The sequence below is a fragment of the Lactuca serriola genome, chromosome 8 (genome assembly GCF_051521515.1).
Source record: "Lactuca serriola cultivar US96UC23 chromosome 8, Lser_US96UC23_V15, whole genome shotgun sequence".
In the NCBI taxonomy this organism is placed as follows: domain Eukaryota; kingdom Viridiplantae; phylum Streptophyta; class Magnoliopsida; order Asterales; family Asteraceae; genus Lactuca; species Lactuca serriola.
In genome coordinates this window covers 160531363-160544110 of record NC_136415.1, presented here as the reverse complement: position 1 = coordinate 160544110, position 12748 = coordinate 160531363, and the positions used below count along the sequence as shown (strand labels likewise).

Genomic DNA, 12748 nt, shown 5'->3' with positions numbered 1-12748 from the left:
ATAGGCTAAACTATAACTGAAAGCAGAAAAATAAGCAACGGATCTTTTTACTGGGCAAGTAGTCCACGTGCCCTTTTATTTTCCTAATTACTTGGTCAGCATTGACTACCAACCTCTTGTTCCTCAATGATTCTTGTAGGAAGGACTTATATCAATACATTCTTTGTCAGATGGTCAAATGATGTTGATGCTAACTTGCTTAATGTATCAGCTCTTTTATTCTCTACCTTGGTATCTCATTAAGTGTGAATTGTTGGAAAGTTCCTGCTTGTTTTCTCATAGCTTCAATGTATTTTTGCATTCTTTTTTCTCGTACTTCATAGGAACCGTTGATTTTTTTATTGCTTGTAAGGAGTCACCCAGTTCCTCCACTTTCTTCGACCCATTTTCCTTCGCCAGATTCATTCTTAAAAGTAAAGCCTCATATTCTGCTTCATTTTTTAGGTTTAGAAATGAAAACGTAGTGCATACATTACATAGTCGCTTGTGAGGCTTTCAAGACCAGTACTACTCCCGATCCTTCCTTGTTGGAAGCCCCGTCAGTGTGCAACATCCAACATTTCACCATTTGGTTTAGGGTAATGTTGCATTATGCTTTCCTCTGTTAATATGTTGTGTCATCTATGGAGTGGGAATTGTGACTAAAAAATCAAGCAATGCCTGTCCTTTGATGTTTGATCTAGGTCTGTACTCGATGTCATATTCCCTTACCTCAATGCCTATTTGGCTAGTCGTTCGAATTTTTCTGGTTTCCTTAGAACCTTACATATAGGGTAGGTAGTTAGCACTTCTATGTAGTTCGCTTGAAAATACCTTCGTAGTCTTTTGGTCGCATGGATTAGTGTGAATACTAATTTTTATAGCACTCGGTAGTTGAACTCTGGGCCTTGTAAGGCTCTGCTAACGAAGTATATCAACAATTGTTTTCATTCTTGCTCCACGGTGAGGACCGCACTTATAGCTTCTTACGGTGCTGCTAGGTAAACTGATAATGTTTCAATTGGTATTGGGTTGGCTAGTGTTGGCAATGTCTGGAGTGCTTATTTGTGTTTTCCGGTGCTTGATGTGCATCTGCTGTCAATATAAAGTTTTTTTTGTCAACGCAACCCTTTAATGTTTGGAATAGTGGCATCACCTTTTCGAAAAAATTAGAGATGAAATGCCCTAATGTAATTAGCTTTCCATTTAATCCATGCATATCTTTCAGGCTGCAAGGTGGATTGGTTCCCAACAAGTCCTTGATCTTGGACGAATTGGGTTGTATTCCGTTTCTTGTAATGTAGTATCCCATGAATTGTCCTTATTCTACCCCGAATATGCATTTAGCAGGGTTCAACGTAATTTGTGATTTCTCAAGTGTCTTGAATATTTCTTCAATGTCTCATAGCACGGATTTTTCGTTTTTGCTTTTTATCACTATGTCATCGACGTACACTTCGACATTTCTACTGATTTGTTCTTTGAAAATCATGTCGACTAGGCGTTGATAAGTCGCTTCGGTATTCTTAAGTCCAAACGATATATTTTGGTAACAAAATGTGCCTCGGTTTATGTAAAACAATGTCTTATCTTCGTCTTCTTTTCTCATCCATATCTTATGGTAACCCTCATAGGTGTCCAGGAAATATTTCCACTTGAAGTCTTCTAGTGATTCAACTTTTTGGTCTATTTCTGGGGGGTAGCAATCTTTTAAACATGATTTTTTAGGTGTGTGTAGTCTATGCATATCCGCCAGCTGCCATCATACTTGCGGATAATGATCAGGCTGCCGATCAAAGAAGAGGAAATGGATTCCTACAGGATGCCTGCCTTTACTAGTTTGTCAACTTCCACGTTTATTGCTTTGTTTTTGGCTCCCGCTTGTTGGAATTAATCAGGTTTATTTTAGACTTGTTTAGTTTTTGGATTTAAATTGAATAAGCTTTGCTTCAAGGGCCTTAATGGATTCTGCATCGCAAGAACTTGAAGATCAAATGCATTTTTTAATTAGGTTTATTTAGTAGTTTATTTAATTGGTGGTATGTGCTATGTCATGTTGCACCACGTGATATTAGGTAGAAGTAGTCAATTAGTTAGTAGAAGTAGTCAAATAGGACCTATTCTTGTGGCTAGTCTTTTGGTTCACAGGTTGTCACTGAAGAGGCTATTTATAGCCATTAGTTTAATAAATAAATAAAGCTTTTTTGTGTATCTCACTTCGTATACTCTCTGTAATTGTTTATTGAAGCTTTTCCAATTTTGCATGCAACGTTAGTCTCACAAACATATTTACGTAAGTAGTGCGTGTTGTGTGTGCATTTCTAAAGGACCTGATCCAACACTTGGTATCAGAGAGGAGATTGATTGAAGAGGGGCTGATTTCATATCGGTGGGTTTTTCTGTTCTGGGGATCAAAAGGGTAGCGGAGACGAGTCGTGATTCCAGCCAAAATCAGCGGGCTTGTTAACCCTGATTGATCAAAGAAAAAAAAAGGAGGATCAAGAGCAACAGAAAGTGTTAATCAAAGGTATAAAAAAACAGCGGGTGAAAGGCAACAAAAGTTGTTTGCAAGGTAGCACTTTCAATCAATGTTTTTTTAGTTGATTATCAAACTTTGGTAGTGCAGAAAATTGCAAGAATGGCTACACCAGAGGATCAAGCAGCGGCTGTTGTCAAGGAGAGCAACACCATGACTCTTCAATGTTCGGTATTATCATCAACAAATTACACAATATGGGCTATGAGGATGCGGGCTATCTTCAATGTTCATGGGGTGTGGGAGGCAATTGATCCGAGAGTTAATGGGGATGCCAAGAAGAACAGTATAGCAATTGCACTTTTGTTTCAAGCCATACCGGAGGAGCAAATATTGTTAATAGGGAATCTCGGAACCGCAAAGGAGATGTGGGATGTTCTCAAAACCCGTCATTTGGGTGCGGATCGAATCCGGGAGGCGAGACTTCAAACTCTAATGGGAGAGTTTGAAAATCTAAAACTGAGGGACCAAGAGGTGATAGACAACTTTGCTAATAAGCTGTCCGAGTATGCTTCTCGAGCCGCCTCACATGGGTCGATTATGGAAGAAAAAAAATTGGTTAAGAAATTTCTTAATGGGTTGCCAAAACGTTTCATTCATATGGTGGCGTCTATAGAACAGGTTGTAGACTTGAAGACCATCGGTTATGATAATGTTGTGGGCTGACTTAAAGCTTATGAAGAAAGGATCAAAGTTGAGGAGATCCAACCCGAGCAAAATCAGCTTTTGCTTGCAAATTCTGATGAAAAAACAAAAGAAAAAGAGCATAGGTGTGAGCATTGTGGCTGTGGAAACTCGAATCGGGAAGACTATGGGCGTGGCTGAGGTGGAGGTCGGGGGTCCGGGAAAGGTCGAGGAGATGGTCGAGTACAACGGGACAAGAGCCACGTGAAGTGTTACAAGTGTAATGAGACCCGGCGTTACATATCAGAGTGTCCAATGTGGGAGAAAAAGGAAGAGCTCAACTTGAACCGGTACGAGGATGATGAGCTAGCATTGTTGTAATCGAATGATATACCTAATTAAGGGGGTGATTGTTGGAATTTATCAGGTATATTTTAGACTTGTTTTGTTTTTGGATTTAAATTGAATAAGCTTTGCTTCAAGGGCCTTAATGGATTCCGCATGGCAAGAACTTGAAGATCAAATGCATTTTTTAATTAGGTTTATTTAGTAGTTTATTTAATTGGTGGTATGTGCTGTGTCATGTTGCACCACGTGATATTAGGTAGAAGTAGTCAATTAGTTAGTAGAAGTAGTCAAATAGGACCTATTCTTGTGGCTAGTCTTTTGGTTCACAGGTTGTCACTGAAGAGGCTATTTATAGCCATTATTTTACTAAATAAATAAATTTTTTTGTGTATCTCACTTCGTATACTCTCTGTAATTGTTTATTGAACCTTTTCCAATTTTGCTTGCAACGTTAGTCTCACATACATATTTACGTGAGTAGTGTGTGTTGTGTGTGCGTTTCTAAAGGACCTGATCCAACATTTGGTATCAGAGAGAAGATCGATTGAAGAGGGGCTGATTTCATATCAGTAGGTTTTTCTGTTCTAGGGATCAAAATGGTAGCGGAGACGAGTCGTGATTCCAGCCAAAATTCGCGGGCTTGTTAACCTAGATTGATCAAAGAACAAAGCAGGAAGATCAAGAGCAACAGAAAGTGTTAATCAAAGGTTTAAAAAAACAGCGGGTGAAAGGCAACAAAAGTTGTTTGCAAGGTAGCACTTTCAATCAGTGTTTTTTTAGTTGATTATCAAACTTTGGTAGTGTAGAAAATCGCAAGAATGGCTACACCAAAGGATCAAGCAGCGGCTGTTGTCAAGGAGAGCAACACCATGACTCTTCAATGTGCGGTATTATCATCAACAAATTACACAATATGGGCTATGAGGATGCGGGCTATCTTCAATGTTCATGGGGTGTGGGAGGCAATTGATCCGGGAGTTAATGGGGATGCCAAGAAGAACAGTATAGCAATTGCACTTTTGTTTCAAGCCATACCGGAGGAGCAAATATTGTTAATAGGGAATCTCGGAACCGCAACGGAGATGTGGGATGTTCTCAAAACCCGTCATTTGGGTGCGGATCGAATCCGGGAGGCGAGACTTCAAACTCTAATGGGAGAGTTTGAAAATCTAAAGCTGAAGGACCAAGAGGTGATAGACAACTTTGCTAATAAGCTGTCCGAGTATGCTTCTCGAGCCGCCTCACTTGGGTCGGTTATGGAAGAAACAAAATTGGTTAAGAAATTTCTTAATGGGTTGCCAAAACGTTTCATTCATATGGTGGCCTCTATAGAACAGGTTGTAGACTTGAAGACCATCGGTTATGATGATGTAGTGGGCTGACTTAAAGCTTATGAAGAAAGGATCAAAGTGGAGGAGATCCAACCCGAGCAAAATCAGCTTTTGCATGCAAATTCTGATGAAAAAACAAAAGAAAAAGAGCATAGGTGTGAGCATTGTGGCTGTGGAAACTCGAATCGGGAAGACTATGGGCGTGGCTGAGGTGGAGGTCGGGGGTCCGGGAAAGGTCGAGGAGATGGTCGAGTACAACGGGACAAGAGCCACGTGAAGTGTTACAAGTGTAATGAGACCCGGCGTTACATATCAGAGTGTCCAATGTGGGAGAAAAAGGAAGAGCTCAACTTGAACCGGTACGAGGATGATGAGCTAGCATTGTTGTAATCGAATGATATACCTAATTAAGGGGGTGATTGTTGGAATTGATCAGGTATATTTTAGACTTGTTTTGTTTTTGGATTTAAATTGAATAATCTTTGCTTCAAGGGCCTTAATGGATTCCGCATGGCAAGAACTTGAAGATCAAATGCATTTTTTAATTAGGTTTATTTAGTAGTTTATTTAATTGGTGGTATGTGCTGTGTCATGTTGCACCACGTGATATTAGGTAGAAGTAGTCAATTAGTTAGTAGAAGTAGTCAAATAGGACCTATTCTTGTGGCTAGTCTTTTGGTTCACAGGTTGTCACTGAAGAGGCTATTTATAGCCATTATTTTACTAAATAAATAAATTTTTTTGTGTATCTCACTTCGTATACTCTCTGTAATTGTTTATTGAACCTTTTCCAATTTTGCTTGCAACGTTAGTCTCACATACATATTTACGTGAGTAGTGTGTGTTGTGTGTGCGTTTCTAAAGGACCTGATCCAACATTTGGTATCAGAGAGAAGATCGATTGAAGAGGGGCTGATTTCATATCAGTAGGTTTTTCTGTTCTAGGGATCAAAATGGTAGCGGAGACGAGTCGTGATTCCAGCCAAAATTCGCGGGCTTGTTAACCTAGATTGATCAAAGAACAAAGCAGGAAGATCAAGAGCAACAGAAAGTGTTAATCAAAGGTTTAAAAAAACAGCGGGTGAAAGGCAACAAAAGTTGTTTGCAAGGTAGCACTTTCAATCAGTGTTTTTTTAGTTGATTATCAAACTTTGGTAGTGTAGAAAATCGCAAGAATGGCTACACCAAAGGATCAAGCAGCGGCTGTTGTCAAGGAGAGCAACACCATGACTCTTCAATGTGCGGTATTATCATCAACAAATTACACAATATGGGCTATGAGGATGCGGGCTATCTTCAATGTTCATGGGGTGTGGGAGGCAATTGATCCGTGAGTTAATGGGGATGCCAAGAAGAACAGTATAGCAATTGCACTTTTGTTTCAAGCCATACCGGAGGAGCAAATATTGTTAATAGGGAATCTCGGAACCGCAAAGGAGATGTGGGATGTTCTCAAAACTCGTCATTTGAGAGCGGATCGAATCCGGGAGGCGAGACTTCAAACTCTAATGGGAGAGTTTGAAAATCTAAAACTGAAGGACCAAGAGGTGATAGACAACTTTGCTAATAAGCTGTCCGAGTATGCTTCTCGAGCCGCCTCACTTGGGTCGGTTATGGAAGAAACAAAATTGGTTAAGAAATTTCTTAATGGGTTGCCAAAACGTTTCATTCATATGGTGGCCTCTATAGAACAGGTTGTAGACTTGAAGACCATCGGTTATGATGATGTAGTGGGCTGACTTAAAGCTTATGAAGAAAGGATCAAAGTGGAGGAGATCCAACCCGAGCAAAATCAGCTTTTGCATGCAAATTCTGATGAAAAAACAAAAGAAAAAGAGCATAGGTGTGAGCATTGTGGCTGTGGAAACTCGAATCGGGAAGACTATGGGCGTGGCTGAGGTGCAGGTCGGGGGTCCGGGAAAGGTCGAGGAGATGGTCGAGTACAACGGGACAAGAGCCACGTGAAGTGTTACAAGTGTAATGAGACCGGGCGTTACATATCAGAGTGTCCAATGTGGGAGAAAAAGGAAGAGCTCAACTTGAACCGGTACGAGGATGATGAGCTAGCATTGTTGTAATCGAATGATATACCTAATTAAGGGGGTGATTGTTGGAATTGATCATGTTTATTTTAGACTTGTTTAGTTTTTGGATTTAAATTGAATAAGCTTTGCTTCAAGGGCCTTAATGGATTCCGCATGGCAAGAACTTGAAGATCAAATGCATTTTTTAATTAGGTTTATTTAGTAGTTTATTTAATTGGTGGTATGTGCTGTGTCATGTTGCACCACGTGATATTAGGTAGAAGTAGTCAATTAGTTAGTAGAAGTAGTCAAATAGGACCTATTCTTGTGGCTAGTCTTTTGGTTCACAGGTTGTCACTGAAGAGGCTATTTATAGCCATTATTTTACTAAATAAATAAATCTTTTTTGTGTATCTCACTTCGTATACTCTATGTAATTGTTTATTGAACCTTTTCCAATTTTGCTTGCAACGTTAGTCTCACATACATATTTACGTGAGTAGTGTGTGTTGTGTGTGCGTTTCTAAAGGACCTGATCCAACATTTGGTATTAGAGAGAAGATCGATTGAAGAGGGGCTGATTTCATATCAGTAGGTTTTTCTGTTCTAGGGATCAAAATGGTAGCGGAGACGAGTCGTGATTCCAGCCAAAATTCGCGGGCTTGTTAACCTAGATTGATCAAAGAACAAAGCAGGAAGATCAAGAGCAACAGAAAGTGTTAATCAAAGGTTTAAAAAAACAGCGGGTGAAAGGCAACAAAAGTTGTTTGCAAGGTAGCACTTTCAATCAGTGTTTTTTTAGTTGATTATCAAACTTTGGTAGTGTAGAAAATCGCAAGAATGGCTACACCAAAGGATCAAGCAGCGGCTGTTGTCAAGGAGAGCAACACCATGACTCTTCAATGTGCGGTATTATCATCAACAAATTACACAATATGGGCTATGAGGATGCGGGCTATCTTCAATGTTCATGGGGTGTGGGAGGCAATTGATCCAGGAGTTAATGGGGATGCCAAGAAGAACAGTATAGCAATTGCACTTTTGTTTCAAGCCATACCGGAGGAGCAAATATTGTTAATAGGGAATCTCGGAACCGCAAAGGAGATGTGGGATGTTCTCAAAACCCGTCATTTGGGTGCGGATCGAATCCGGGAGGCGAGACTTCAAACTCTAATGGGAGAGTTTGAAAATCTAAAACTGAAGGACCAAGAGGTGATAGACAACTTTGCTAATAAGCTGTCCGAGTATGCTTCTCGAGCCGCCTCACTTGGGTCGGTTATGGAAGAAACAAAATTGGTTAAGAAATTTCTTAATGGGTTGCCAAAACGTTTCATTCATATGGTGGCCTCTATAGAACAGGTTGTAGACTTGAAGACCATCGGTTATGATGATGTTGTGGGCTGACTTAAAGCTTATGAAGAAAGGATCAAAGTTGAGGAGATCCAACCCGAGCAAAATCAGCTTTTGCTTGCAAATTCTGATGAAAAAACAAAAGAAAAAGAGCATAGGTGTGAGCATTGTGGCTATGGAAACTCGAATCGGGAAGACTATGGGCGTGGCTGAGGTGGAGGTCGGGGGTCCGGGAAAGGTCGAGGAGATGGTCGAGTACAACGGGACAAGAGCCACGTGAAGTGTTACAAGTGTAATGAGACCGGGCGTTACATATCAGAGTGTCCAATGTGGGAGAAAAAGGAAGAGCTCAACTTGAACCGGTACGAGGATGATGAGCCAACATTGTTGTAATCGAATAATATACCTAATTAAGGGGGTGATTGTTGGAATTGATCAGGTTTATTTTAGACTTGTTTAGTTTTTGGATTTAAATTGAATAAGCTTTGCTTCAAGGGCCTTAATGGATTCCGCATGGCAAGAACTTGAAGATCAAATGCATTTTTTAATTAGGTTTATTTAGTAGTTTATTTAATTGGTGGTATGTGCTGTGTCATGTTGCACCACGTGATATTAGGTAGAAGTAGTCAATTAGTTAGTAGAAGTAGTCAAATAGGACCTATTCTTGTGGCTAGTCTTTTGGTTCACAGGTTGTCACTGAAGAGGCTATTTATAGCCATTATTTTACTAAATAAATAAATCTTTTTTGTGTATCTCACTTCGTATACTCTCTGTAATTGTTTATTGAACCTTTTCCAATTTTGCGTGCAACGTTAGTCTCACATACATATTTACGTGAGTTCTGTGTGTTGTGTGTGCGTTTCTAAAGGACCTGATCCAACATTTGGTATCAGAGAGAAGATCGATTGAAGAGGGGTTGATTTCATATCAGTAGGTTTTTCTGTTCTAGGGATCAAAATGGTAGCGGAGACGAGTCGTGATTCCAGCCAAAACCAGCGGGCTTGTTAACCTAGATTGATCAAAGAACAAAGCAGCAGGATCAAGAGCAACAGAAAGTGTTAATCAAAGGTTTAAAAAAACAGCGGGTGAAAGGCAACAAAAGTTGTTTGCAAGGTAGCACTTTCAATCAGTGTTTTTTTAGTTGATTATCAAACTTAGGTAGTGCAGAAAATCGCAAGAATGGCTACACCAAAGGATCAAGCAGCGGCTGTTGTCAAGGAGAGCAACACCATGACTCTTCAATGTTTGGTATTATCATCAACAAATTACACAATATGGGCTATGAGGATGCGGGCTATCTTCAATGTTCATGGGGTGTGGGAGGCAATTAATCCGGGAGTTAATCGGGATGCCATGAAGAACAATATAGCAATTACACTTTTGTTTCAAGCCATACCGGAGGAGCAAATATTGTTAATAGGGAATCTCGGAACCGCAAAGGAGATGTGGGATGTTCTCAAAACCCGTCATTTGGGTGCGGATCGAATACGAGAGGCGAGACTTCAAACTTTAATGGGAGAGTTTGAAAATCTAAAACTGAAGGACCAAGAGGTGATAGACAACTTTGCTAATAAGCTGTACGAGTATGCTTCTCGAGCCGCCTCATTTGGGTCGGTTATGGAAGAAACAAAATTGGTTAAGAAATTTCTTAATGGGTTGCCAAAACGTTTCATTCATATGGTGGCCTCTATAGAACAGGTTGTAGACTTGAAGACCATCGGTTATGATGATGTAGTCGGCTGACTTAAAGCTTATGAAGAAAGGATCAAAGTGGAGGAGATCCAACCCGAGCAAAATCAGCTTTTGCATGCAAATTCTGATGAAAAAACAAAAGAAAAAGAGCATAGGTGTGAGCATTGTGGCTGTGGAAACTCGAATCGGGAAGACTATGGGCGTGGCTGAGGTGGAGGTCGGGGGTCCGGGAAAGGTCGAGGAGATGGTCGAGTACAACGGGACAAGAGCCACGTGAAGTGTTACAAGTGTAATGAGACCGGGCGTTACATATCAGAGTGTCCAATGTGGGAGAAAAAGGAAGAGCTCAACTTGAACCGGTACGAGGATGATGAGCTAGCATTGTTGTAATCGAATGATATACCTAATTAAGGGGGTGATTGTTGGAATTGATCATGTTTATTTTAGACTTGTTTAGTTTTTGGATTTAAATTGAATAAGCTTTGCTTCAAGGGCCTTAATGGATTCCGCATGGCAAGAACTTGAAGATCAAATGCATTTTTTAATTAGGTTTATTTAGTAGTTTATTTAATTGGTGGTATGTGCTGTGTCATGTTGCACCACGTGATATTAGGTAGAAGTAGTCAATTAGTTAGTAGAAGTAGTCAAATAGGACCTATTCTTGTGGCTAGTCTTTTGGTTCACAGGTTGTCACTGAAGAGGCTATTTATAGCCATTATTTTACTAAATAAATAAATTTTTTTGTGTATCTCACTTCGTATACTCTCTGTAATTGTTTATTGAACCTTTTCCAATTTTGCTTGCAACGTTAGTCTCACATACATATTTACGTGAGTAGTGTGTGTTGTGTGTGCGTTTCTAAAGGACCTGATCCAACATTTGGTATTAGAGAGAAGATCGATTGAAGAGGGGTTGATTTCATATCAGTAGGTTTTTCTGTTCTAGGGATCAAAATGGTAGCGGAGACGAGTCGTGATTCCAGCCAAAACCAGCGGGCTTGTTAACCTAGATTGATCAAAGAACAAAGCAGGAGGATCAAGAGCAACAGAAAGTGTTAATCATAGGTTTAAAAAAACAGCGGGTGAAAGGCAACAAAAGTTGTTTGCAAGGTAGCACTTTCAATCAGTGTTTTTTTAGTTGATTATCAAACTTAGGTAGTGCAGAAAATCGCAAGAATGGCTACACCAAAGGATCAAGCAGCGGCTGTTGTCAAGGAGAGCAACACCATGACTCTTCAATGTTCGGTATTATCATCAACAAATTACACAATATGGGCTATGAGGATGCGGGCTATCTTCAATGTTCATGGGGTGTGGGAGGCAATTGATCCGGGAGTTAATGGGGATGCCAAGAAGAACAATATAGCAATTGCACTTTTGTTTCAAGCCATACCGGAGGAGCAAATATTGTTAATAGGGAATCTCGGAACCGCAAAGGAGATGTGGGATGTTCTCAAAACCCGTCATTTGGGTGCGGATCGAATCCGGGAGGCGAGACTTCAAACTTTAATGGGAGAGTTTGAAAATCTAAAACTGAAGGACCAAGAGGTGATAGACAACTTTGCTAATAAGCTGTACGAGTATGCTTCTCGAGCCGCCTCATTTGGGTCGGTTATGGAAGAAACAAAATTGGTTAAGAAATTTCTTAATTGGTTGCCAAAACGTTTCATTCATATGGTGGCCTCTATAGAATAGGTTGTAGACTTGAAGACCATCGGTTATGATGATGTTGTGGGCTGACTTAAATCTTATGAAGAAAGGATCAAAGTGGAGGAGATCCAACCCGAGCAAAATCAGCTTTTGCTTGCAAATTCTGATGAAAAAACAAAAGAAAAAGAGCATAGGTGTGAGCATTGTGGGTGTGGAAACTCGAATCGGGAAGACTATGGGCGTGGCTGAGGTGGAGGTCGGGGGTCCGGGAAAGGTCGAGGAGATGGTCGAGTACAACGGGACAAGAGCCACGTGAAGTGTTACAAGTGTAATGAGACCGGGCGTTACATATCAGAGTGTCCAATGTGGGAGAAAAAGGAAGAGCTCAACTTGAATCGGTACGAGGATGATGAGCCAGCATTGTTGTAATCGAATGATATACCTAATTAAGGGGGTGATTGTTGGAATTGATCAGGTTTATTTTAGACTTGTTTAGTTTTTGGATTTAAATTGAATAAGCTTTGCTTCAAGGGCCTTAATGGATTCCGCATGGCAAGAACTTGAAGATCAAATGCATTTTTTAATTAGGTTTATTTAGTAGTTTATTTAATTGGTGGTATGTGCTGTGTCATGTTGCACCACGTGATATTAGGTAGAAGTAGTCAATTAGTTAGTAGAAGTAGTCAAATAGGACCTATTCTTGTGGCTAGTCTTTTGGTTCACAGGTTGTCACTGAAGAGGCTATTTATAGCCATTATTTTACTAAATAAATAAATCTTTTTTGTGTATCTCACTTCGTATACTCTCTGTAATTGTTTATTGAACCTTTTCCAATTTTGCGTGCAACGTTAGTCTCACATACATATTTACGTGAGTAGTGTGTGTTGTGTGTGCGTTTCTAAAGGACCTGATCCAACATTTGGTATCAGAGAGAAGATCGATTGAAGAGGGGTTGATTTCATATCAGTAGGTTTTTCTGTTCTAGGGATCAAAATGGTAGCGGAGACGAGTCGTGATTCCAGCCAAAACCAGCGGGCTTGTTAACCTAGATTGATCAAAGAACAAAGCAGGAGGATCAAGAGCAACAGAAAGTGTTAATCATAGGTTTAAAAAAACAGCGGGTGAAAGGCAACAACAGTTGTTTGCAAGGTAGCACTTTCAATCAGTGTTTTTTTAGTTGATTATCAAACTTAGGTAGTGCAGAAAATCGCAAGA

The 12748-nt window shown here is 40.1% G+C and overlaps 1 protein-coding gene across 1 annotated transcript; it reads left to right on the top strand.

The window, feature by feature from the left end:
- The first annotated feature begins 11059 nt into the window (after positions 1 to 11059).
- On the top strand, positions 11060 to 11578 carry LOC145067560 (uncharacterized). Its single transcript, XM_079014678.1, has one exon. It carries the CDS (start codon positions 11060 to 11062, stop codon positions 11576 to 11578), a length of 519 nt encoding a protein of 172 aa, XP_078870804.1.
- Positions 11579 to 12748: the final 1170 nt, after the last annotated feature.